This window comes from Chinchilla lanigera, unplaced genomic scaffold (genome assembly GCF_000276665.1).
Source record: "Chinchilla lanigera isolate Chin_1 unplaced genomic scaffold, ChiLan1.0 scaffold00003, whole genome shotgun sequence".
Taxonomy (NCBI): domain Eukaryota; kingdom Metazoa; phylum Chordata; class Mammalia; order Rodentia; family Chinchillidae; genus Chinchilla; species Chinchilla lanigera.
This window is the reverse complement of record NW_004955404.1, coordinates 33,800,368-33,828,119: the sequence shown is the minus strand read 5'-3', so window position 1 is coordinate 33,828,119 and position 27,752 is coordinate 33,800,368. Positions and strand designations below refer to the sequence as shown.

Sequence of the window (27,752 nt, the reverse complement as noted above, 5' to 3'; positions counted from 1 at the left end):
TTGAGAAGTGTCAAAACAAGTAAAAGAGTTAAGTAAACTCCTTTAATGCAGGGAGACAGCAAGGGTAATACAGAGCTGCCAAAGGTGAGAATATTTTGAAAGGTTTATTCTAAGCCTAAGAGGATTGCAGATCACAGCCTGTTCACAAAACTCAGGAAATTCAAGAAGGCACAGAATTTATGAAACTAGTGATGTTGCAGTAGAATAAGATAGAAAAAACTGATAATGTTGAGAGAAATTACCTAGAAAAATAATACTATAATTCAAGAAAGAGTGGACGAGAAATAGTGAAGACTGGGGGATCCAGAAAACCAATTGACACCTGGAACAAGGGTGACTTACAAAGCAGAAGAAAAGGAGAAAGTTACGAGAACAGACATAGAAGAGGTAATAGACGTGGAGGCTGGACAGCATATTCACATTCAGAAAATCAGGATGCCACGGGAAGAAAATAACAATGTGGAAGAAGAAAAATATATTTAGGGATATAGTAGAAGAAAACTTTTTCTGCAGTAAGAAATCTGCAGTTCAGAATTCACACATTCTGAGGGGTGGGGAAAGGATGGGAAATAGCAGTTTTTAAATCTAAATGAAATTGCAATATGAATGTTGAAGGAACAGTATTAGAGGCATCTGGGGAATGTTAAGACATTTACTAAGAAAAAAATAAATCTGCTTGATCTCAAGTTCTTCCAATTAATTAATTAATTGACTTCCAACTAATTCTTCCAATTAATTGACTGTATATGTATATATTCAGTCAGAAATGTTTTTTAATCTTTTGTTTTGTGCTAAGCACTGTTCATAGACACCAGGCACTTAGCATTTTATTGAAATGAAACGGTGTCTGTGTTAATGGAACTCATGTTCTTACAGTGTAAATCAGAAAATATATAAATAAATAATTATTTTTATATACCTACAAATATTTGAAAAGTATAAAGCAGTGTGAATCAGGGAAATTTTCAGTCCAACTGATATCCTGTGAGGATTCTTGAAATATAATAGCTATATACCTAGATATCTAATTCAGATTTTTCTCTCACCAACCAAAGAATCAAATAACTCATAAATCAAAAACATGTTACCATTTTGCTTATGAAGCATAATCATAATTGTTAACTACAACATAAAAGGTAATTTAACAGAAGTAGAGACAAAATAGCAGAATTTTAGTTGTAAGAGGTGATAAGATGAAAGATAAGAGTATTTACACATGTATGTGTAATACATAAATTTCTCAAATTGTGTGAAAGAATAGTTTTATCAGTAATACATGCTTGAGCATATTATTTAAAGTAGTGAATCAGATCATTAATTAAACAAGCTATATTTTGCATATGACCAAAGAAGAAGTACAAAAAAGCAAGCAAACCCCTTGTAACAAAAGCTAGATAACAAAGCAAATAGCAAGGAAGCAAAAGACAACCAAGTATACCTTCTCTAACAACAGTTGCAAATGAGATGCTCTCACTACATAGGGAAAGAAATATAATTTGAGTAAAAAAGAAATCCCAATTCTGCATCAATCCAGTGACCTAGGATATTTTGAAATGACAGTATTAAAAAGAAAAAAAAGTAAAGATTATAAAACTTCTAAAATTATTAAAGTTTTTAAATAATTCACAATCTTGATGAATTCTTTATGATGACAATGGATATACAATAAAGATGTGTTCAACAGGCATTGTGTATGGGCCGGGGATAGAAGGACAGTAGGTGTTGGAGTGCCTGCCTAACGTGCAGGAGACCCTAGGCTCAATCCCAAGCATTCAGAGGGAGCGGGGTGTGAAATTTCCACAAGGGAAAATACTCATTGTCCCACATTAGGTTATATGGCTCTGCCCAGAGAGCTCCAGTTGTTACCACAGGTGATGGTCACATTTAAAAAACATGGTCTGGGGGTAACACATATTAATTGAATCCAACTTAAGGCCACAGTAAACTTATAATTTCAGATGTATATTTAAATGTGTGACTTATTAATTAGCTCAAAAAATGTGGTGTTAGTAGACTAAGGTTTCACATTCATTCATCTTACATATAGCACCTCTTTTGGGGGGGATTCCCAAGGTCTTCTAAGTCTAATCAGCTCCCTTAAAAATGTGCACTTTCAATGGGAGAGGGCATGTGAGTACTGCAAAAGACTGAATTACATGCTTCTCAATAACATGTCTGTAAATGAAGGGAAATAGATGATTATATGTGTACATTTTAAGTTATTTCTTGGAAATCTAGAATCATAGTTGTTCATTATGCATTTGAACTGAGCCAGAGAGAGAGGAAGAAGTAGGAGTGCATGTATATGTGCGCATATTTATATAGCTTTCTCTCTAGGCTGCTGCTCTGTTGCAGAGGGTGGGATTCGTAGGTTTACATTTGATAAATATACTCACATCCAAAAAAAGATGTGTAAAACATTGGAATGCTAGCTAAATCAGTTCCTAAAGCTTAAAGTTAAAAGGAAGATGTTTTCCATGATTATTTTAAAATATGATATTTACTGGAAGGAAAGTCCAGAGAATTACCACAGATGAAGTGTGAGTGTATTTGTCCCACTTGTAAATGAGCTCTTATTTCCTACAGTGTGTATTCTGGTCCACCGTGAGTCATTTTCAACATGTTTCACTTTAATTCCTAATACATTTTTAAACGTGGCAGGCATATTTAGATGAGCATTACTTCCAGTTTTAGAGACTGCTTCTAAATTATATTTCACTCTTGCAGTCATCATGAAAAGTTCTTTCAGTAAAAAGGAAGCCAAACTGAATGGAAATGTATGTTTTGGAGAAGCAAAAAAAGAAGTTACCACTTCTAAATTTTATTACTACATAAGCCCTCTTAAAATTATCTTTAAAACTTGTAGTTGTGAGGTTCTTTCTAATGATAAAATATACTTAGAAGAAGAAAAGATAAGGGGCTGGGGATTTAGCTCAGCGGCAAAAAGCGCCTGCCTGGCAAGCGCAAGGTCGTGAGTTCGGTTCCTGGTACCGGAGAAAAAACAAAAAAAAAAAAGAAAAGATATAATTTGTCTTAGATAACAGGGTAATATTTATTAACTCTTTCTATACCTAACACTCTTTAAGTGTTCTAGATGCATTAATCTTTGTAATGCCCACGTAATAGGTACATAGTTTATTTTTTGTAAATAGTTCAGGATTTGTTTAGGTTACAAAACAGCCTTGACAGTTCTGGAATTAGAGCTACATGTTTTTCAAAGCTAATGACTATATGGAGTATTTTATATATTTCCAACTCTCAATTACCATCTTTCAATTTGTACAGTCCTGTTAATCTTCTGATAGATTTTATTTGTCCAACCTATCAACTGTGACTTTTTAAATATTGGTTTTGTTACTGAGACTTTCACACTGTGCCTTGTTATTTTTCACACTTTATTTATTTATTTATTTTTGGTGTCAGGAATCAAACTCAGGACTTTGTGCTTGCCAGGCAAGTGCTTGTGCCCTTGAGCTATATCCCCAGCCCCTTTTAACACTTTGAAAGTTCATAGAGCCATGTGTGATGGCACGTGCCTATAGTCACAGTACTTGGGAGACTGAGGCAGGAGGGTTACCATGATTTCAAGGCCAGCCTGAACTACATAGCAATACCCTGTCTCAAAAAAACAACAGCTAAAAGTTTATAGAAGTTTTAGAATTTTTATAAAAAATTAGATCATTGAAAACATTCCACTCATTTAGCAAGTGATGAAACAGTCTAAAGAGGTTCTATGACTTCTTTTGAGTTGTACTGTTACTGGGAGCTGAGTTGAAATTAGACATCTGTTCTCCTTGTTTCCATTCCAGTTTTCCATTATGTCATACTTACGGAAACAGCATATGAAGCAAAATACTATGATGTTGCACATCAATAAGTACAGTTTTGTTCTCAAATATACCTATTAAGAGCAACAAAATTCAAAAGTTTAATTAGCAGTGGTTACCATAATAAACTGCTACCAACTTGGTGGCTTACGGCAACAAAAATGTATTGTCTTACATTTCCGAAGGTCACATGTCTGAAATGAAGATTGTGGTGTGACTTTACTCCCTTCAGATAGTTTCTGGGGTCCCAAATGTTTTTGGCTTATAGCCACATCTGCACACAGTGTCTGCCTTAGTCTTTGCGTGGCCTTCTCCGCTTCTGTCAGAAGATATGTCTGATTGCAATAGGACGAGCCCCTCATCTCGGGATGCTTAATTTAGTCACTTCTGCAAAATACTTTTTCCCTTATAAAGCAATATTCGCATATGTTCTGGGATTAGAACGTGGCCGGTCCTCTGGGGAGCCACTGTTCAACTCTCATACTTCTTCAGTCACATGAGTTATATTTATTTGGGTCCTGCAGTAGGAGTAACATTTTCTTTTTAAATTACTCAACCAAGATCTTACAAGATGTCAGATAATTTTACTTGTGAAATTCTATGATATTTATATGAATTCTCTTTTCAACTTACTAACATGCCAGTTAGCAAATTACAAGCTCTTGCCTGAGATAGTACCTTGATTCTAGATGCTGTATTGTATGACTTATGACATATATTTATTGTGGATCAGAAGTCACCTTGCATGATTTTTAATAGCACTGTTTAAAAACATTGTGACAATGACATTGAGTTAAAAAACAGTTGAACATTTTTAACAGGCAAAGTTTAAAAATCTAGCTTTCAGACAAGTTATTTTAACTTATTTAGACCATTTATTCATTGTTTTCTCTATAAAACTTTAATTTTTATTGTATAATATTTGACACTCGTTAGATAAGATTTGAATACTTTAGTGCTGTAAAGGCGTATTTCATGTTTTTTGTCCTGTTTATTTATTTCATTCTAACAAACATTTCATTCTCCTTGATATTGTTAGATGTAGCACGCAGAGTTTTATGGTATATGTCAAATGGGTGATCATTTCATCATTTAGTTTTTGCTTCTTTCTTTCTGTCTTTTTTGAAACAAGGTCTCACTGTGTCATGCAGGCTGGCCTTGAACTCGCTTATATAACCCAGGCTGACCTCAAACTCAGGACACTCTTACTGCCTCACCTTCCTGAGTGCAGGGATTATAGGCATGTGCCACCACCCCTGGCGATTTTTGCTTGTATATAAATCATTATTACTAGATGTGAACAAATTCTAAAAATCATACTACGTGTGAGGATATTCTCAATTTGTTTTACCTATTAAAAGTACAGCTATGCATTTTAAGTTCTGAATAAATGTCAGCTACTACTATATTATCATCATCTAGTTAGGTGGTTTTTAAGGTAAAATTATATCTGTGGTAATTTTTAAAATCATATAAGTAGAGCAGTCTCTGATGGGGTTTGGTAAAATTACTTCATGTGCTTGAATAACCTTCACCGTTACAAAGATCTTATAAGGAAGAAGTTTCTTTCCTCAACTTACAGTATAGTCTGAATTCTAGTAATTCATACTCTTGAGCTTTTCCTTGCATTTCAGTTTCAAGAAACATCCACGTGTTCTTCAATTGATGGCTATTTGTAAAACTTCAAGATAATATGTTTTCATTTTGCAAATGAGCAATCTGTGGAAAATCTGTGTTATTTGTAAAAAGTAGAATGTGTGTTCATACATCTTCAAACAAAGCAAAACCTAAGTGGTGTTCATATATATATTTTTATAATTCAAATGTTTTAATTCAGTAAGACCATGAAGTGATTTTCTTTAGCTAGATTATCCAGAGTTTCTCTGAATATGTGATGCCTATTGTGTCTAAAATCACAAGAAACTATAAAAATATATTTCCTTGACTCCTTGAGATGTAAGAATACATCTCCTTGACTCCAGGCAAGAGTACATCTCGGTCATTCTAGTCAGATGGGCTGTTTATATGTAAACCCAGGAAGGAATTCCTCAAATAACTGCAAATCACATGAAATGTTAGCTTTGAAATCATTCCTAGATGTAGTTCCAGGAAAGTCAAAGAATGGCAAATAGCTTGTCATTTAGGAGAACGCAGTAGTCATCTGTCAGTGCCACAAAGCATGCTGCTTCGTACTGTTCACCTTTTGCCATTGGTTGAACTGTGCGTTTGATCCAGAAGGAAGTAATATGTTTAAATGAGCAATGTATGTTGTAAAACTCAATCATTCTAGTGTAAGCATAGAATTTTTTGAACCCAAAGTAGTAATACTTACAAAACAAATTATATTATTTAATAAAGTCATTAACCTCTAATTTTTGAAAATTAAAACTATGAACTGAAAGCTTTTAAAGGAATGCAATGTCAGCCTATTTCACATATTGCTAGCTTCTCTGGACTTCAACATGGTGTCCAGTATATTCAGTAATGCCTCTTATTTATACACACTATTTCTTTGCCTTCACTACTTATACCCCACTTAAACAATACGCATTGTACCTATGAGAAATTTCTTAATTCTGATATTATTTCTTCATTCTTATGTACCAGTTTTTACTCCACAAATTTTAGACACTACTGTATTTACAAATTATAAGTGATACCAAAGTATAGCAAAGGGTTATGTTTTCTTGACTATATAACAACATGTATGTGTATATATATATATCTTGGACAACAGAGAATATTAGAGACAAGTATTGAATTAAATGGCTCAAGTGTCTTCATTAGCTTTCAATAAAAGAGTAGCTATGGTACTTCTAAGCCAGGTGTACTGGTGCATGCCTATAATCCCTGCATTTGGGAGGCTAAGGCAGGAGGGTTACTGAGTTTGAGGCCAGCGTGCGCTGTAAAGTGAGTTCAAGGCCAGTCTGAACTGCATAGTGAGAACCTGTTTTTTTTAAAAAAAAACCATTAGCTCTTAACTATGGGTGAGATAGTAATTCTAGAGCTCATTTGGATAGAATTATGAAGTAATGAATTATTAAAAAGGTATCTTTTATGATTGAATTTTTGTGAAAATTATAATTTAATTTTTTAAGCACTTTTATGAATTTTAATTGCAGGTATCATCTGTCAAGTCTAAAATTCTTTAATAATGTTAAAATCTAATAAATGAATACATTTCTTTCCATGTAATTATACATAAGGAGAACTCCATATAGCTAAAGTCATTTACCTTTACCATCTTATATTAGAACCTAATGGAAATTAATCACTATAATTCACTCTTCTCTGTGAGAATTGAGTGTTTGTAACCCAACTGCATGAACTATTATCTAATTCCCTTTATGCATTAATGTGTGATGAACCTATCTCATTTGTCAATCCCAAGTGTTCAACATTTCTTGCTTTGTTTCCTTTTATTTTAATAAGAACCAACATTATAAACTCTGCACTTTACTGATTACATCAAAAAGCAAAAGAGACAGTCTTGAGTTGCATACATTTACCTATAAAAGTCTCTAATTTGTCCTTCTTTATGGCTGAGTAGTACTCTATTATATTTTTTTAAAAACACATCTTTTTTAACTATTCCTTGGTTGATGGGCATTTGGGTTGTTTCCAAGATTTAGCTATTACAAATTGTGCTGCTGTAAACATGGGTGCACGTATATTGCTGTAGTGTGATGTTTTTACTTCTTCTAGGAAGATACCCAGACAGGGAATAGCTGGGTGGGAAGGGACATCTAATCCTAGTTTTTTGAGGAATCTTCACACTGATTTCCACAGTGGTTGTACCACTCTACACTTCCACCAGTAGTGGAGAAGGGTTCCCTTTTCCCCAGAGCCCCACAAGTATTTGTTACTGGATGATTTCTTGATGACAGCCATTCTTTCTGGGGTGAGATGGAATCTCAGTGTTGTTTTAACTTATATCTCTCGAATGACAAGTGATGTTGAACATTTTTTCATAGATTTATTTGCCCCAGACCCATATGTGCAAACATCATATTGTCTCCCTAATGTGAGAAATAAGATCCATATATGTACAATAGATACTGTGAATTTGGAAGAAGCTGTTCAAAAGAAAAGACAAACTGTGATTGGGAGAAAGGGGAAAGGAAGAAAGGGAAAAAGAAAAAATATATATTTATACACAAGATAGTTAAGATAGTTATACAGCTAGTTTCTCTTAGTTCATTGAAAAGAAAGGTTTGTGCTACTATTGTTTGGGCAAGATACCATGCCTGCATCTTGTAGTCTGAATAACTATTAGGAAGACAATGATACACAGTGTATTAATTACTATAACTCTCTTATTAACCTGTTTTGAAACTATTTTATTGTTTTTTTTATTTTTTTCTCTTTAAAATTAAAAAAAAAAATCTCGCTCTCTACGCTTTCAGAGGAGAACGTGAAGAAAAATAGATGCTTTATACTCATCTTTCTGTTTGTTGAAGTGTGGGCTCTTGAAAGAGCAGTAAAGAGCTAAAACAAAAAAAAAGTAAAAAAAAGAGCTAAAACTGCTCTCTGAAGTTTTCTTGTGATGGGCTAGAAGTTTTCGATTTAGTGTTCATTGAACCTTTGTGTGTATTACACTGTAGAGAATAAAATTTTTAAGACATGGTTTGTTTTTAAAGAGCTAAAATATGATATGTACACATACTTATATTTTAAAGCAAAATGATCTATATATCTTAAGGGGCCTATAGTGGACTGATGGAAGACAAATATTTGAAGTATGAAATTTGATATGCAGTTACATCAAATTAAAAGGCTTGTGCACAGCAAAGGAAACAATAGAGTGAAAAGCAACCTACAGAATGGGAAAAAATTCTTGGCAGTTATACTTCCAGAAGAATATATAAAGAATCAAAAATATTAACCCTCCCCTAGAGAAAATGACCCAGTTTATAAATGGACAAATAAATGGAATAGATATTTCAAAAGAAGTACAAATAGCTAGTAAGTACATGGAAAAAATGTTCATCATCTTTACCCATTAGGAAAATGCAAGTCAAAACAGCACCAAGATTATATCTTCCCCCAGTGAGAATGGCTAGCATCCCAAACACAAAAAACAACAAATGCTGGCAAACGTGGGGGAAAATGAACCTTTCTGCATTGTTGGTGAGAATGTAAATTAGTACAGCCACTATGGAAATCAGTAGGAAGATTCTTTTTCTTTTTTTTGGTCTTTTTAAGATATGGTCTCACTGTGTAGTTCAGGCTGGCCTTGAGCTCACTCCTGCCTCAGCCTTCCTGAGTGCTGGGCATACAGGCTTATGCTGCCATACCCAGCTAATAGGAAGATTCTTGAAAACAGTAAAAATAGAAATTCCATTTCACCCAACTATACTTCTCCTAGATATAGTCTAAAAAAAAATTAAAACATCATGCATGTTTGTTAATATGTTTTCATTCTTTTATTTTTTAAAAGAAAAAATCAAATTGTGCTGCACATAAAAAAAAATCATGCTATAGTGATATATGTATGCCCATGTTTATAGCAGCACAATTCACAATAGCTAAGCTCTGGAAACAGCCTAGATGCAGGTCAGCAGACAAATGGATAAAGAAAATGTGGGGCATACGCATAGTGGAATATTATTCGGCCATAATGAACAATGGAATTGTTTCATGTGCAGGAAAATAGAAGTTGAAACTGTAGTGCTAAGTGAAATAAGTCAGATACAGAAAGTTAAATGTCACATAATTTCTTTTATATGAGAAACCCACAATATAAATAAGCTAGTAAAATAAAAGAGAGATGGTAGGAAGCAAGAAGGCAGACTTTGTTGAGATGGGGAAGGGATCGGGTGAATAAAGGGATGGAAAATGACCAAGGTATGTTATGTGCATGTACCAGTTCCCCCAAATGAAACCGCTGCTGTACTGCAAACACAGACTACTAAAAGAGAAGCAGCCTGACATGCAGATATGAGAGAAAGGATTTCAGTAACTTCATAAACCTAAATACAGAGGGAACAAAATTAAAGGATTTTCAGGAAACAACAGGTGACCGATTCAGTGATTTCATTGCATGGGTTCAGAGTATACAAGTAGGTGGGAGATAAAGGTTAGAGGTTTATTCTTTCATAGTGCTGAATATCAGAATAATTTATATGTACTTTGGTGAGTAGTGAGAGCTGACCTGATGGAAATCACATTTTAGATAATTTCCCAGTAATATATACCCATTTCTCAGGGGTGTATTACTTAGCGTTCCATTGCTAGGACAAAGTGCCTGACACACACAGCCTACAGGACAAAGGGCTTGTTTGGGCTCACAGTTTCAATCCATGATCAGCTGGTAGAGCGAAGCCGCTCACTTCAGGGCAACCGGAAGCAGAGCAAGCAGGAGCCACGGGACTGAAGGGCCAGGGACAAGGATCCCAGGTTACATTCCTCGTACTAGCCCTGCCTCCTGGCAGCACATGCAGCTGTGGATCAGCCGTGGGTTAACTCATTGATGAGTTTGGTGCTCCCGTGATGTAGTCACCTTCTCGAAACCCCACCTCCGAGCCCATGGACCTTTGCCAGCACACGTTTTGATCCAAACCATAGCACAGAGTGATGTGATATGCCCTTCGTGGAAATGCCACAAGTCCTAGTGATTGGTAACAATGGGATGGTAGCTTAGGGAACAGAAATGAGAAGACTGATTTTAGAAATATAACTGGGAGATGATGGATGGTAGAGCTTTTTCCACCCTGCTCTCTACCTACCCTTCCTCTTCCAAAACAAAGTAAAATTCTAATGTAGTATTTGGGTCATATTCCATTATAGGACTTAGGCCACGTTTCTAGTTCAATGGTCTCTAGCTAAACAATCGTGAGTACATTCTTTTGTGTCCTGGGACTGGAAACAAACAGGATTAAGCCTCACATTCCCCAGTCCTGTACTACCAGAGACCTCTGAATTGTGATTTACTACAAGCCCCCCTGATCATGGGTATAACTTTAGTTCCTTCTTGTTGCTGTCCCCTTTACATTTTTAAGAACCTCCTGTGAAGGGTGCTTCTTGTGAAGGACCATTAATTGGATTCCTCCAAATACCATCAGTATGTAACCCCATGATTACCAGCAGCAGCCTGTACACGAGAAGCAGCACAGTTCACGCGTGCTACTGCTTCTGGAGGGGGATTGCCTACGTTAGGGTACTGGCTCTTGTGTTACTGGGTATGACTTTGGGGAAGTTATTTAACCTCCGCCTGGTTTCCTCATTTATACACTTTTAACAATAACAACTCAGACTTGTGAGGATTAAATGAATGTTACATATGGTGTCACATAACGGTTAACTATTAGCTATTGTGGTTTTTACGGGATATGGTAACATTGGAGGTGAAACTATCTTTTAAGTATTATCAATGATTCATGCAAAATTGTCTGGGTAGTTGAAATGAAAATGATTTCATTATCAGAAATAGGACACGAGAAAACAGAAGTAATTCATGGGTGAATAAAGGTTGTAATTCTGATTTAGGTCTTATACCTGAATTGCTAACTCACTACTCTTGTGTGGACAAATAGGAATAAATATCTCCTGCCAGGGGAAAGGATCAGTCCTAGAGATAAAATCTGGGACACACCAACAGTGCTGAAACCTGTAAGTGCTAAAAATTTGCAATAGTTCAGTTAGGCTTAAATGTTTTAGGTTTTTTTCTCATTTGGTTAATTTTATACTCAGTTTTTGTTTTCATTTGTCTGCTTTCCCTGTGTTAGGAAATTAAAACTCAAGGATTTTTTTTTCTTAATGCCATGGCTAGAATCTAGAATTAAGCTAGTAAAACTAATGCTTTTGGTGACCTTGCAAGATACAAGGTTAGTGTGAAAAATCTTAATTATATATCCATGTATTAACATTAGAGTTAAAAATTAGAAATTAAGTTTGGTGTATGCCACAGTGATACATGCATTTGCCTTACCTGAGTGAGGCCTTCAGTTTGATCCCCAACAATAATACCTGTACACTAAAAGCTTAAATCTTGGAAACAACCCAGATGCCCATCCACTGAGGAATGGATCAAAAAGTTGTATTTTTATACAGTGGAGTATTACTCAGCTATTAAGATAAACTCGAGGCTTTTGTAGGTAAATGGATGCAACTAGAGACCGTACTCATAAGTGAAATAAATTGGACCCACATGTGTAAACATCATATTGTCTCCTTGATGTAGGAACCTGAAAGACTAGGTAAAACTCAAAATGTACAATAGATGATAGGAAAGGGAAAGAAATTGCTCAAAGGAAGGAATAACTGATGAGGGAAAGAAGAAAAAAGAAAGAAGGCAAAACATAAATATATATATATGAATAGCTGCAATGACTGTATTGCTGTTATCTGATGATGTATTGAAATGAATAGTTAATGCTCACAATTTTTTATGTTCTGATCGACTTTGCATGCTTGTGTCTGCTGATCTGAGCAACTGATTTGCAGGTAACAATATGCAATGGAATTACAATGGTGAACTCCTACCATCTTGTCTAGTGAAACTCTGTTATTCCTAATTTTTATTGAAGAATTATTTTCTTACTCTCTTTAATGGTTTGAGCAGTATTTCATTCTTATATCTGATAATCTGAGCGATGTAGTTGAGGACAGCGATATGCAATGCAACAACCACTGTTGATTTGTAATATTTTGTCTTGAGACCCTGTATCACTTTGAATGTTCTTGCTTTGATTTGTTTATGTTCATGATACTGGTATGCTGCTGCTGTTCTATTTGTTTGTTTGTTTCTCGTGTACTACTCTCTTTAAAATAAAAAAATAAAAGCTTGTAAATATTTCTGAGAAAAAAGTAAGAAAGACTTACTGGAGAGATATATCATAGTCATAGATTTCTAGTCTTAATATTACTAGAAGAGCAAACTGATCAAAAAAGCAACAGACTTTTTTTGTACAAACTGATGAGCTAACTTAAAATTTACATAGAAATTCACAGCACCAGAATACCCAAAGCAGTTTTGAAAAAGTAGGAAAGACGAAAATGCCAGGATACTTCACTGAGGAAATTACAGTTTTGTAACAAGTCACACTGTAACAACTACAGCAACAAGGTACCACTGCAGCACTGAGTAGCTATATTTTGAAACACTGGTATTACCAAGTGTTGGCAAGATTATGGATTATTTGGAATGTGATGACGTAAATGCAGAAGTATATAGTTTATTTCTTTTTTAATTTTGATTGGTTATTTTTAGATAGGATCTCACTGTGTAGTTCAGGCTGGCCTTGAATTCACCATGTGGCCAAGGCTGTCCTTGAACTCACGGTTATCCTCCTGCCTCATCTTCTTGAGGGCTGGAATTACAGGCATGTGCCACTACACCTGGTTTATGTAGACACTTTAGTTTGGTTGAATGAGGGAACTGACCGGAAAGCAGCCCAGAGAGTTTAAGGAGCAATAGAAATGGGTATACATAAGTGTAAACATTTGTCAAAATTATAGCCTTATACACTTAAAAATTAGTGAATTTTTGTATAAATTTTAACCTAGGTAAAGCTGAGTTGTTTTTAATACTCTATTTTTAGAACTATTTGAAATTCAGAGCAAAATTGGGAGGAAGGTGTAGAGATTTTCCACCTAACCTTTACCCCACACATGCACAGCCTGTCTCGTTAGCAGTATCCCCTACAGAGTGGGCATATTTGTTACAGTTGATGACCTACACTGACACAGCATTATCACCCAGGGACCGTAGTTTACATTAAGGTTCACTCTTGATGCAGCCACTTTGTATTAGCTCACTCCATCCTTGGTCAAAATTAACTCTTGTGGCAACCCTCGGGCCCCCTTCTGTCCCTCTTTTGGACAGAAGCTTTCTTTCCCTCAGTAAATATATTCTGTTCTTAAAAAAAAAATTAACTCTTGTGATATACGTTCTATATGTGTGGACAAATCTATAATGATAGATATCCATTACCTTATATAGAGTACTTTCAGTGCTGTATAATTTTGCTGTCTTCATAGTTTTACTCTTTCCAGAATGTCATACATATGTAACCTGTCAAACTGGCCTCCTTCACTTAGTAATATGCATCTAAGGACTTGCATCTCTTTATGGCTTGATAGCCTCTCTTTTCATTTCTAAATAATATGCCATTTACTGGATGTATCACAATTTTCTGTTCACCTACTGAAAGACATTTTGGTTGTTTCCGAGTTGTAGCAATTACAAATAAACCTACGATAAATGTCTTCCTGCAAGTTTTATGTACATACAAGTTTTTAACTCCTTTGGATAAATACCAAAGAGCACAGTTGCTGGATCTTATATAGCAGTGTTTCACTTTGTAAGCTTTGTAAAACTGTCTTCCGAAATAGCTTCACTAGTTTACCTTCCCACCAGCATCCCCACCTACATTAGGTGGTGTTGGTGTTACGGATATTGGCTATTCAAACAAGTGCTCTATGTACTAGTATCTGATTTTAACATGAATTCGTTAAACACATCTGGGCCTGTTTTCTGCTGTGAAAGATTAATTACTGATTTAACTTTTGTACCCTTCAATTCATTCTTTCCTTTCTCCCGCTCCTTCCTCCTTCCATTCTTTCTTTTTCCAATACTGGAGACTGAATCTAGGCCTTCACACATGCTGAGCAAGTGCTTTACCACTGAGCTAGACCCCCAACCCCTAAGATTTTCTATCTCTTGTACCAGAGGTAACAGATTGTATCTTTCAAGGAACTGATCCATTTCACTTTATTATAAAATTTGTGGACACAGAGTTGTTCTTAATTTTCCTTTATTATTTTAGTGCCCATGAGATCTATAGTTGTAACTACTTTTTCCCTTTTGAGCCACATGTGGTGACACATGCCTAAGATCCCAGCACTTGGGAGGCTGAGGCAAGAGGATTGCCACAAGTTCTAGGCCAGCCTGGACTACATAGTGAGACCCTATCTCATACATAAGTATTTTATATTGGTGATTTGCATCTTGTCTTTTTTTTCTTAGCCTAGAGGGGATGTAAATTACTAATATAAAAAAATACAGCTGTACAAGCAGCCTGCATTTGGGTCATAACTGAGCACTTCAGTAATGTTAAACCTGACATTCTGGTCACAACCCAAGTTGTGTGTGAGGCCAGTCACGACTGAAGGGTCCGCTGTACTGAGATACCCTCAAAGCCCAGAGATTCTTCCCTCCTCATCCAGTGGACCAGTAAGCCCTTTTAATTTTTCAGTCTTTGCATTTCTTTACGATTCTTAGGGTTTCTGTCTCCATACATCGCCCAGTTCTTGTGTGCTGTCCATTTCATCCGTCAGAGCCCTGAGAATAGCAGCCGTAGTTGCTGTAAATTTGGTTGTGACGCTTGCTTTGCCTCTTCAGACTGGAATTTTTACTTTGTTCTTTGGCTGAGGGGATTGGTCCTTTATTGTTGTCTGTTCGTTGGCTTTTAGTACAGCCTGTAAAGTTTTTCCCAGTCCAGCATATGTGCTGGGTAAGTGGAACTACTGTGAATGAACCTTTAGTTACGGCTTTTTTCTTAAGTGGGTAAAAAGTGTATAATCTATGTAAGGTCAGGCCAATATTCAAGTATATTTCTATGTTTTTATTTTTATTTTATTCTATTTTATTTTTATTTCTATGTTTTTATAACAGGAGTGGGAAAGTAGCATAAAAATTGAAAATTTAAGGTCTCTGTTTTCAAATAATTCATGGGAGTATAAATTAGCTTCTAAGAATGAAATTATAAATGAAGCAAATTATAGGTATCAACTCTAAAGGAATTTATTTGTTTTTTTCTGGTTCCTGTCGGTTCAGTTTATTTTCAGAGAGGGTCTCGCTGTGTATTCTAGGCCTCAAACTCACAGCAGATCCTCCTGCCCCAGCCTCCCCAGTGCTAGGAGTACAGGCATGCACCATCACACCCAGCTAAATGAATTTAAAGGTAGCAACTCTAAACAAATTGGAAAGGTAGAAAGCATTAGCTTAAGGAGATGGAGAGACAAGTTGAGCTTTTGTTATATTTTGGTTTTTGAAGAACCCAAGAAAGCTAAGCATGTTTGTGAGCAGTGAAGGAGTACTTTGAAAGAGAAAGTTTGAAAATATAATCAGCGGGCTGGGGATATAGCTCAGTGGTACAGTGCAGCGCCTGCCTAGCAAGTGTGAGGTCCTGAGTTCGATTAGGTACCCCCCAAAAAAGAAAACAAAAATGTAATCAAGAAGTAATAATCAAGGAAGTTATATGTTTGGATATCAGAGATCAACTGGAGACCCACAGATCTTTTAGACCAAATAAATATTCTGAGTTATCTGGATCCTAATCTTAGTTAAAAAAAAAAAAGTGAACAAGTGAAATGGGCTCATCAAATGAAGAATGACCTGAGAATCTTAATAAAAGAAGGCCGTTTTTAGATTGGCCACATAGAGACTAGAATAGTCTAATAGTCTTGAGTAGAATTATGCCCTGTTGCAGTAAGAGCAGGTCATGGACTCAGTCAGCATGCTGTCACTAATGTCCCAGAGCTTTTCTTATTTTCAGCTGGAGGATGACAAAGCATGGCCTACAGGCCAGATCCAGCCCACCATCTGTTTTTGTGTAGTGTGCAAGCATGCAATTGCTTTTGAATTTTTAAATTATTGGGAAAAAATCAAAATCCATTGATGGATTCGTAGCTTAATAGACTATTGAGAGACCATGGAAACTTTAGAAGGTGGAGCCTCGTTAGAAGCAGCAGAGCACCAGGGATGTGCCTTTGAAGGGATAGCTTCCCCCAATGTGAGTGTGTGTGTGTGCCCCTCCTTCCCTGTCTACCCTCTTCCTAGCGGCATGAGGGGAGTGTCCTTGCTCCACTCTGCTCCCCACTGTATTCTGCCTCAACACAGGCTAAACCAGTAGAGCCAGGCACCCATGGCTGAAACCACGAGCCCTCAGAACCCCTTGCTCCTTTCAGTTGATGGATCTCAGTGTTCTGTCACAGCGGCAGAAAGCTAGTCCGCACTGGCGCACTGTGTCACCACTACCTTCCTAGTCTTGTCGTCTCTGTCTGCACTAACTAGTGACGGAGGTGGTGTGTGTATTTTTGCTACATGCTTTATTTTTTTTTCACTCTTGAGTGATAGGATTATTTTAACATAAAAGCCCAGAAACTTGAGACCGGCCTGAGTACAAATTCCAGCTTTGCTACTTTTTGGCGAGTTATTAACTTCTGAGTCCCTGTATCTATCTCTAAAAAGACGATAACCCTAAATTCTGTGTTAGGATTTTAAAGATATGTGTGTGTGTGTGCATGCGTGTGTGTGCACACGTGCACATATGCATGTGAAATAAAAACACAGAGCACTCAAAGGTTGGGCTGTTTTTTGTATTTGTCTCTGTGCGTGCTGACAGACATGCCAATTCAAGTTTCCTCTTCGTAAATGCCTTTACAGTGAATCACTGGTCTTCTCTTACAAGCCTGTCACCGCCCACCTGGGTCATAGTTACAACAGCCAGTGAGAGAACAGCAGTCGGAGGCAAGGCAGGAGTGAGTGCACAGATTTCTACCATCTGAGGAGGAGAGAAGCAGGGCGTGGTGCTCATGCCTGTAAGCCCAGCACTGGGGAGGCTGGGGCAGGAGAGTCGCTGTGAGCTCAAGGCCAGCCTGAGCTACATAGTTCGAGTCCAGTGTGAACTCCAGTGAGACCTTGTCTCAAAAAAACACCATAAATGAATGAATGAAATGCTTTCTGGGTAGGAGAACATAGGAAAAGTGTGGGCAAAAAAAATGAGGCCCAAGGAAGTATTTAAGAGTAGAGAGAAGACATACCTTCAAAATAATGAGACAGGCTGTTTAAACATTGAATCTTTATTCAATTTTAGTTTCTCTGATTATATTAAGTATATTATTATTTCATTTTCTGCAATAGTCATAAAAGGTCGTTAAATATAGACCTAGGTATATAGACATTTTCTGGCATTTTATAAGCTTTCTCGTTTGATGAATGGCTGTAGAAAATAAAAACATGATCAGGATCCAGTATGTGTTTACTGAATGCCTGATTGGCCTGGCATTGTATTTAATATCTACTTGTTTGAAGATGCCAAAGTAGTAGTTTACAGAAAAGCTAATAAGTAGTTATTCCGCCCACTAAGTCCAATGCGAGAAATTAAGAGACAGGGAAATAGACCTAATGAGGAATTTAGTTTTCCTGTTGCTACGTTGTTCTTCTTCACTCCTGTTTTGCACATCCTCTGATGGGCTTTGTTACATTCTTGTGGACAGGCCAGTGAGTCACACCTAGGGCCCTAAATTTTGTGAGTCAATTTTGCAATAATTTTAACTCATAACAGAATTTAGACCATGTCATCTCACACTGACTCTGTCTCTCTTTTTGCATTTGTTTTTTAAATGTTGTCATGTCTCCTTCTTCCACCTTCATCATTATCCAAACTGTGTATTTTTAGAAACTTTAATCTTTCCTGTAGCTCAGTCATTCCTAACCTGTAATCATTTCGGTTTCTCTTTTCTTCTTTCCCTATAATTTGTTTTCATCTTATCCTGACACCTACACCTGGAAATAATAATCTTAACTCACTGGTTTTGTCATACCTCAGAAGAGATTGTCCTCCTCAGATTAGTTTTTGATGCTTTATGTTTTCTAACCTGGTTTGAACCTACGTGGCAAGTTAAATTTTATAACACCTAAATATCTCATGGTTAGTATGATTTCCTTCATTTAGTAAAGATTTAGTAAGAGTTTATGCCAGGTAATATACTAGGTGCTGTGAACCCAAAGATGAGTCAGGCAAGAGTCACACAGCCAGGCAACATATTTTAAATGTGCAAGGCAGCGCTGTAAACATTTTACTTGTGTTAGTTCATTTAGTCACTCAGAAGTCAACATGATTTTTCCCTAGATGCTTTGACGCATTAGGTCTCAGGCAGAGCCGTGGCATTTTGAGGTCTTAGAAGTCCCAGAGGTGGTTCTGCTCATCCTCCCTGATTGGGCTAAATCAGCTCATGCTCAGGACTGGATGTGGTAGTACCTGGCCTATATAATCCCAGCTGGTGGGGGGCAAGGCAGAAGGGTAACAAACTCTAGACCAGCCTGGGCAATTTAGTGAGGCCCTGTTTCAGAATAGTAAAAGGGCTGGGGACCAGCTCAGCACACCCTGGGTTTAATCCCTAGTACCACAATATAAGAAAAAAAAGAAGTTAAACTTAGGAGTCATCCTTACCCTTTGAAAAGAAAAATGTCTTTCCAGCGGTCTAACGCTACCACCTCGTCTAACTTCAGACCACTCCAGTGGTCTAACTCCACCTGGGTTTGAAGCCCCAGGACTCTGGTTTCTAGCACCCCATTGAGGAGTTTTGTAGAGTTCTCATGGAGTTCTTTAGCCCTTTACAAAACACTGATTTTTGCAAATTAAGATTTATAAGGCTTTCTGGGCATAGTGGCAGCACTTGGGAGGCTGAGGCAGGAGGATGGCCGTGAGTTCGAGGCCAGCCTGGGTTACATAAATGAGTTCAAGGCCAGCCTGCTCTACATAGTGAGACTCTGTCTCAAAAAAAAAAATTTTTATAAGACTTACCTGTTATTAGGACATTGATCAGATCAATTACATATATATTTCCTTTTGCCCTTTGTAGTACTTTGCATAGTATTGATTTCCTTTCTCTCAGCTGTATATTATGAAAAAATAAAACTATGATTCCCTTGCATTTTGCTACTATTAATACTTCACACTATTCTTCATAAAAACGTCCCTTAAAAAGTGCTTCTTCTAACGACTTTTTAGATTCAGTTTATAGATTCTGATGTTTTTCCCCTTAATGTAGTCTGACACTCACGTACATATTGAAATCAGCATGAACTAGCTTTTGAGCACTGTGAAGCACTAGTATAACAAGCACCTTTGGTGCAGAGGATGATTCAAGCTAGATTTGAAGTGCTTGTTGTCATGTTGCCACAAATGGGAAAACAGCGACCATTCAAACACTGTCATAAAATGTTTTACTCTAATTTTATCTCATGCGTGCTTTGATTTATTTAAGGCAACATTCTTTTCATTATATGTTTCACTTAAGTACTTTTATCTTCGCATACCTGTAGAATCTATTTTTGCCTTCATATGATAACCAAATATTACTACATGTTGTTTATTTTATTAATGACTACATATTTTATTTGATCATGATATGATAGATGCCTTGAATTACTCTAAATGCATGCTTGAAATTCTTATAAATCCATGGTACAGTTGTTAAACATACTCAGAGTTTTTAGATCAGCAGAAAAAGATCTCTCACATTCATTTAAGAATTAGTTTGTAAGCCAAAAACGACAGATGTACTATTGCAGCTGAGAAGTGAACTGGTTGGAAAAATCGTCTAAATGGTAGAAGCACTTGGACAAACACCCAAACTCATTTTAAATTCTTTTTCTTGTGTTCTATAATAATCACTGTTGCCACATTGATGATGATTTTGTGTTTTTCTCTAATGGTTTGCTTTTCAATTTGGAAGATACCACAACTAAAAAAGAACAATAAAAGTTACTAGCACTGTTACTCTATAATTCTCTATATATTTTTAACTTCTGTAATTATTCTTCCAATCTTAATTGAAAATAATTTTGTTCATTATATAGGTGTGTATTTTAATATTTTGAATATAGAAATAAACTAAAAATGAAAGCAAACTTTTGATAAAAGCCCCAAAGTAAAATCTCTCTGACATAATACTCTTTATTTTAATGTAAAACATGAAGAGAAAGAAATTTTAAATATATTCCTTATATTTAGTAATTGTTTTTATATTTGCTACCTTGAAAATATTCACACATGACATACTCCTATGAGTAACTTCTCTTGTTACATGTAATCATTTTTTATTGGAGAACAAAAATACGCCATTAGGAGGGCATATTATATGTGCCAGGTGTAGGTGTGGGGGGTGCTGTGAGCTCACTGGTAGAGCATATGCTTAGCATGCATGAGTGCCCTGGATTCAATCACCAAAACCAAAACATAAAAATAAAACGTATCTAATATATTAAGTTGATGTGTAATCTAAATAACGAGATTCTGATCTGTCTTCCTTGCCAACTGATGTATAAATTGATATAACTGAAGAAAATTACTACTGTACTAAAGACATGGTGATGTTAAAAGTTCTTTTTGTTTTGTTTTAGTACTGTTTCACTTGCAGTACCATGAACTCAGGAGGCAGAGGCACGAGGATCACTGCGGGTTCAAGGCCAGCTTAGGGTACATATAGTTCAAGGCCAGCCTGAACTACATAGTGAGACCCTGTCTCAAAAAACCAAAGTAAAATAAAATTTAATTTAATTTAAAAATAAAAAATAAGTTGATATAGCCACTTGGGAAGAAAATAGTATCAAAATTTAAAGTCCTTTGGCCAACAGTTCTACTTGGTAGTGGCATTATTCACATAATGGCAACATTTATTGCACAGGAAGCAAAAGAAACATGAAGGATTTATCAGTGTAGAACTCATTAAGTGAATTAGAAATAATCATGATTTCTACATTGTGGTTTATTATATATCAAATGAAAAGAATAAGGTATATACATACAAGAGTTTCAAGACATTAAATGAAAAAAGGGAGTTCCAGAAAAATGAGTAGTGTGTGACATGATCCCATCTATTTCAAAAAGAAAAAGGAGGCTGCACAGCCTGCCATGTCTGATACACACGCACGCTTGGTGAGGGGGAGACAGTCTAAAAAGCTCTACCCAGAAAACTGGTGACAGTGGGACTCTTTGAGAGGAGAAAAAAAGTTGAAAGTGGTGAAAAAGGTGTGTGTAATCTCTGTTATGTTTAAAGTTTTTACCTTAAGAATGGATTTGATAAATTGCTTATATAAATTTGAAAATACTTGTTGGGAGGAGGGAGAGAGAGGAAGGAAGGAAAAGAGGGAGGGAGGGAGGCAAGCAACAGCATTTACCCTTGTGAACAAAATTAAATTCTCACTTGAGAAATGTCAGCTTCTAGCTTTGTTTTCACTGCAGCCCTCTTTGCTACAGCTTGATCTGCCAGAGGCTCCCTACCTGGAAATTCGGCCATCTTTCCAAGTCCTCCTTTCAAGTATAGAAAGTTTCTCAGCAGTCTCTGCCCCACTTGCTTGTGAAGTTTAGAATTAAATTATGCTACTGACATGAAGGTTTGGTTTCTGGCGGTGGCGCCTGCTCCCTTGTATTCTTCTAAGCCACAATACTTTCTGTCCTGACCCATCTCTCTTCATTTCACTGAGGTATTGAAAATGTCCTTCAGTTCTTTCTGTTCAGTTAGTCTGCCTGATGTCTGACCACTAAAGTTTGTCTCTGCACCCTTCCCAGTAACATATTCCTTAATACGTGAACAAAACAATCCTTACCAGGGCTTAGCTGCTTTTGCCAGTCTACCTTGAGGCGAGAGCTTGTTTCCTGCTCTCTCTGTATACATTCCTACCCTCTACACATAGGCAGATGCTTCAGCTCACCTACTTGATACTCTCACTTCCAAACTAGACTAACTGTTAAATGTCTTCATAGAAGGAACACTTCCTGGACTTGGTAGTCACATGAATGTCATTACAGAACACAATATTTTTATGTACTTTGCCTTAGGCTGCTTATCAGACAAATGAGATTAGGTAACTGGATTGAGAATAAATGTCCAGTTTTAATATATAAGAAACCATGAACATCTTGTGGGCAAAATTCAATTATCAGTTCTCATTGGAAAAATGTGTAAGATCAAATAAAAGGTTAATAATGAGTAAATATAGGTCTCCCACTTTCTTACTTTCAGATGATTTTGTTGATAGCGTTGAGAATAAACATGTATAGCTTGATACTTTGAAATGTAATAGATAGAACTTCTTTCAGGGCCTGTGTGTGAATACTGCCTACGTAAATGTTCTTATGAAAACCTATTGTTAGGTGATCTCTATCTTTTAAGTTCTCTTATTTCAGAGATTCCAAAGTCATATTGATGTCTCTTCTTTGGTTATTTCCCAGGATCCCAGGACACATCACATATTTTGAATCATTTTTTTCCAGACTGAGGGCACTTCTTATGGACTCCCTTCTTTGTAGCTTCCTGTATAACACCAATTTCACCTCATTTTTTCTTCTTGTACTTCCAGTCCCCAAATTTCTGTCACAGTAAATACCTCTTTAGAGCAAAGAGTTCATACTAGGACTTAGTATTATTTTTAAAATCACGTGATATATGGGTGGGTCTTATGAAAACTGAAAATCCAGTTGCAAATGTAGCATGAGAACAGTGGTAGGCAAATTTCAGGGCCAGGCGGAGATGGTTGTGAGGATAGGTGGAGATTCTGACTATACTTTAACTTTATGGGAATTTTGACCTCTTGAGGTTAGTGTCGTCAAACATAAAGTTGTTAATGTCTGAATAATGTTGACTTAGTTCAAACAAGATGTTCAAATGGAGAGGATAAAATGAGAACTATGAGTCAACAGAGTAAAATGTGACAGGTTATGTTAGCAAAACAAGTTAGGTGGGAGTTACCTGAAACTGTCAGGCTGAGTTTTTTGGACCCTAAGTTCCTTGATGCTGGAGCTGCTTTTGTAGCTGTGATGTTTGTTTAGTTTTTTCACAGTTCAGTTTAACAAATTAAAAGAATTAACATTATTACAAAGACATAATGATTTGAGGCAGATTCTTTCACTGTGTAAATAACATGAGAATCAATCAGTTCTTTAGAATTATCATTTGATTTTATAGAAGCTTCAATTCATTAAACTTTACATACTTAAATTTCTAAGAGATGACTGTCTTCTAGGTCAGTGTTTAACTCTTGTTAAATTCCTATACTGTCTTCTGAATGTCTAAATATTGCCTGCTGCTGGTTTCAATATAAAAAAAAGAATGTTTGTGCTAAAAATTAACTATCAGGTTCCAACTGTGAGTCAGAACAGGTGATGCTTAGAGCTATCTTTCATAGCCCGTTTGGTGTTGACATAGATATCGGAAGCACCCACAATGTCCTGAGCCCACTGAAAGGCAAACTTTTCAGTTTAATCTTTTTAAAATAAGGTATCTTGAAGATCAGTGTCAGTTCTAAGTAACATATTTAGCATTTATTTCAGGATTTTTATCTGTGAGTGTCCAATAGTTTAGTATACAGAGAAGATCTTGATTTCCCACATTTTATTTATTTATATTTGTGGTAAAACAATTTGCCCCAAGAATTACTGATATTTCTATATTTGTAAAATGTTGAATTAGTAAATTATTAGGAGTAAAAGAATTTTAACCACTTCACATCCATTAGAATGATCATAATCATAAAAGCAGTACTGATAAAGATAGGGATAAATCAGCATCTTCATTATTGTTGGAGGGATTATAAAGTGGGGTGCAAACACACTGGAAAACAATGCATCAGTTCCTCAAAACGTTAATAGAATGTCCATATACCACTTGTATTCCTGGTATATAGCCAGAAAAGTGCAAGCATGTTTGCACAAAAACTTGTACACAAATGTACATAGTGTCATTACTGTATTCATATTACCCAAAGGAGTAGAAACAACTCAAACGTCCACCAGCTGATGAATGAATAAACATGTGGTATCTCCATGCATTAGCATATTACTCAACCATAAAAAGAAAGAAGTGCTGATTCAAGTTAAACATGAGCATGGAAAATATCAAAAGGCTACATATTAGGGGCTGGGGATATAGCTCAGTAGCACAAGCGCCTGCCTGGCAAGCACAAGGTCCTGAGTTTGATTCCTGGTACCAAAAAAAAAAAAAAACCCACATATTTTATAATTCCATTTATAAAATGTTCAAAGTAAGCAAACCCACAGAGACACAAAGGACATTAGTGTCTGCCAGTCCAGGGCATAGAGGATAATGGACACGAGGTGTTTTTAGGCTGATAAAAATATCAGTGTGTGATGTTGCACAGCATTGTGAATACATTTAAAACTACTTAGTTACACATTTCAAAAGGGTGAGGTCTATGGTATGTCTCATTACAAATTTATCAGTGTTTGCTTCTCCTTATAAAGTTTTTAATGAAATTGTTCTTTTTTTAAAATTTTTTTATTTTTTTTTTTTGGTTTTTCTCCGGTACCGGGAACCGAACTCATGACCTTGCCAGGCAGGTGCTTTGCCCCTGAGCTAAATCCCCAGCCCCAAAACATTCATCCTTTTCTTTTTTTGGTTTTTCTCCGGTACTGGGAACTGAACTCACGACCTTGCGCTTGCTAGGCAGGCGCTTTGCCGGTGAGCTAAATCCCCAGCCCTTTAATGAAATTGTAAGAACTTTTTTCATAATTAATGCCACAATTTCATAAAAAAAGGTTAAAAATATCAAAGCTGATATGGCCTTGTTATATATCAAGTAATTTGTAATAGCCTTGTATGGAACTTCCGCCATCCTGAATGTTAGATACTTTTAGCAAGAATAAAGTACCCTGTAGCAATTATTTAATGCTTGTGTTCAGTGCTTTTACTGTTATTGTCACAAAAATGAAATGACCTGTGGAAAAGCATCTTAAAGTTTATCTTACCTTCAGAATATCAGTTACCAATATCATTTCATAATGGGAGAACCATGGCTGTAAACTTACAACCGGATTTGAAAACGAATGTCATGTTTATGAGCAGCTTGTTCCTCCTAAATTATTTGACATTTCTGAGCCTCGTCTTCCTCATTTTTAAAATACCTGCAGGGCTGTTGTCAGGATTAAATGAGATCCCACAGATGAAGCAGATTGTGCCTTTTGCTTCCTTCACCTGCACATACTCTTGTTTCTTCTCCCATCCTCTGTGTGCCGCCTCACCTTGCACGCACACACACGCGGCTACACAAACCGAGTGCGGTCTCTCTTCTGTATCTTTCCAATGAACCTGGAACATTACTTTAATGGAAACACCATACTCGATCAATTTTTTATTCATATTTTTCTGCCTGCCTTCTTCAGAAAACTTTTAAGTTCTTTAAGAGGAAAAAGAAATTTCCAGTGAACATATAAATGACTACATCTTGTAAGTATTTCAGCTTATTGTGTTTTAACAAAAAGCAAAACACAGACACATTATATCTGTGTGGAGGTATAATGCCCATTTCCTTGTATAATGACCAGCTCAATAAATATCTGAATAAATGAATGTCAGCATATAGACAGCATTATTCTGGGTTTGTAATACCTTCCTGAAAAGATATAATGTGTCTTTGTTTTGCTTTCTGTTAAAACACAATCGGCTGAAATATTTTCAAATTTATTATATGTTTGGTAGAAATTTTTATTATCAGTTATTCATATGGGATGAACAGAATGTTCTTTATCTGTTATAATATGCTATTTCCAGTGTCGTATTTATCTTCACAGTTTGTACATTGTTTCTCTGTACTATCCACATAGATATATTTGCTAACTTAAAATTTTATTTTACAAGAATTTGCACTTGAGTATATGTATTTTATGCCTTTTTTCTCCATCTAATTTTATTTAGAATTAGAATGAAGTAGAAATCTTAAGACAACCCTGTAAATTTAAGAAGGCCTCTGAAAAGTGTAAAAATCAAATCACTTTAGCAATGTAACTGAAATGTGCTCTATTCTTATCTTAAACGTCTCATAAAATGATATGCAATAATTATTTTTGAACGATGAGAGTAGAATGAGGAAGTTAATTGGTATGTTATGTTCCGTAAACTTACACATTTTCCTATATATGCCTATCTAAATTATTTGTAGAAGTTTGCTGAATGCATATCAATTATTAACTACATGATAAGAAGTTATGGAAAAAGTAGATGTTAGCTTTACGTTTATATAAATCATCTAGATTGCTTACTTAGAAGCTCATAACTGTTCTTCTTTCAGGTACAGAGAACTACAGCTGAGTACAGAAAGCAAGGTAGCAGAATTTCTCCATCAAAGTAAATTAAAGTCTTTTGAAAGTGAGCGCGTTCAACTTCTGCAGGAGGAAACTTCAAGGAATCTCACCCAGTGTCAGTTGGAATGTGAAAAGTATCAGAAGAAACTAGAGGTACTATTACAGTGCTCTTTCAATATTAGCATCGCATGTAAGCTCCCTACAGTGTATGTAGAGCTTCTCGTGTCCTGGAGCACCTCACATTGACCTCACAAAAAAAACAAAAAAAAGGAAATACATGGATTTCAGAAAAATGCATTACTACAAAGGACTGGGGTTGTTAGAAGATAAAGACTGGATAAACACTTTATTCACAACTGTCACCAAAATGATACAATTATTTTGAATGCTTTTAAGAACAGTGTAATCTGTACTTCAAAAATCTATAGATCTTTACTATGAGACTTAGTCTTTCTGGGAGAGGGAATCCTCAGTATTCCTCTTTCCAGTTTTCCTCAAGTAACTTTATACGTTCCTTTGTAATCAGATGCTAACAGCTTACTACATTTTAATTCTGTAGTATCACTGGAAGGAAAAATAAAGAGTAGCCAATATTTTTAAAGAAGATTTTTTGAAAGAAATAAAGGAAATAAAAATCATATTTTGAAATGCATTCTGGCCAGACGTGGTGGTACATACTGTAGTCCTAGCAATCAGGAGGCTGAGGCAGGAGGATCACTGTGATTTCGAAGCTAGTCTGGGCTACATAATGAGTTTAAGACCAGCCTGAATTACATAGTGAGACCCTGTCTCAAAAAGAAAAAAAAGTCTCCTGATGCAAGAATAATTAAAACACAAAAGAGTCCATAAATAGTAGAAGATTTAAAACCCCTAAAACATATTTATATAAACTTAATTTATTTATAGTAAAGATCAAATTAGTGAGGAAAATATAGATTGAACAATAAATGGTGCTTTGATAATCATTTGAGCATTTAGAGAATATAGTTGGAGCCATACTTCATGACATACGACAAAATGAAAGTCACAGGAGTTACTAAACTGAATGTATATATGAAATTATAAAACTATTAGAAGTAAATACAGATAGAGTTTA

At 35.9% G+C, this 27,752-nt stretch overlaps 1 protein-coding gene across 4 annotated transcripts in view; it reads left to right on the top strand.

Annotated features, from left to right (window-relative positions):
• Pibf1 (progesterone immunomodulatory binding factor 1) overlaps positions 1-27,752 on the top strand; it is a 183,720-nt gene that overhangs the window by 69,503 nt on the left and 86,465 nt on the right. For all 4 annotated transcript variants that reach the window (XM_013516628.1, XM_005374185.2, XM_005374186.2 and 1 more), the window contains exon 11: positions 26,644-26,809. In XM_013516628.1, the coding sequence (XP_013372082.1) occupies positions 26,644-26,809 (166 nt within the window). The remainder of the gene's footprint in view (positions 1-26,643; positions 26,810-27,752) is intronic.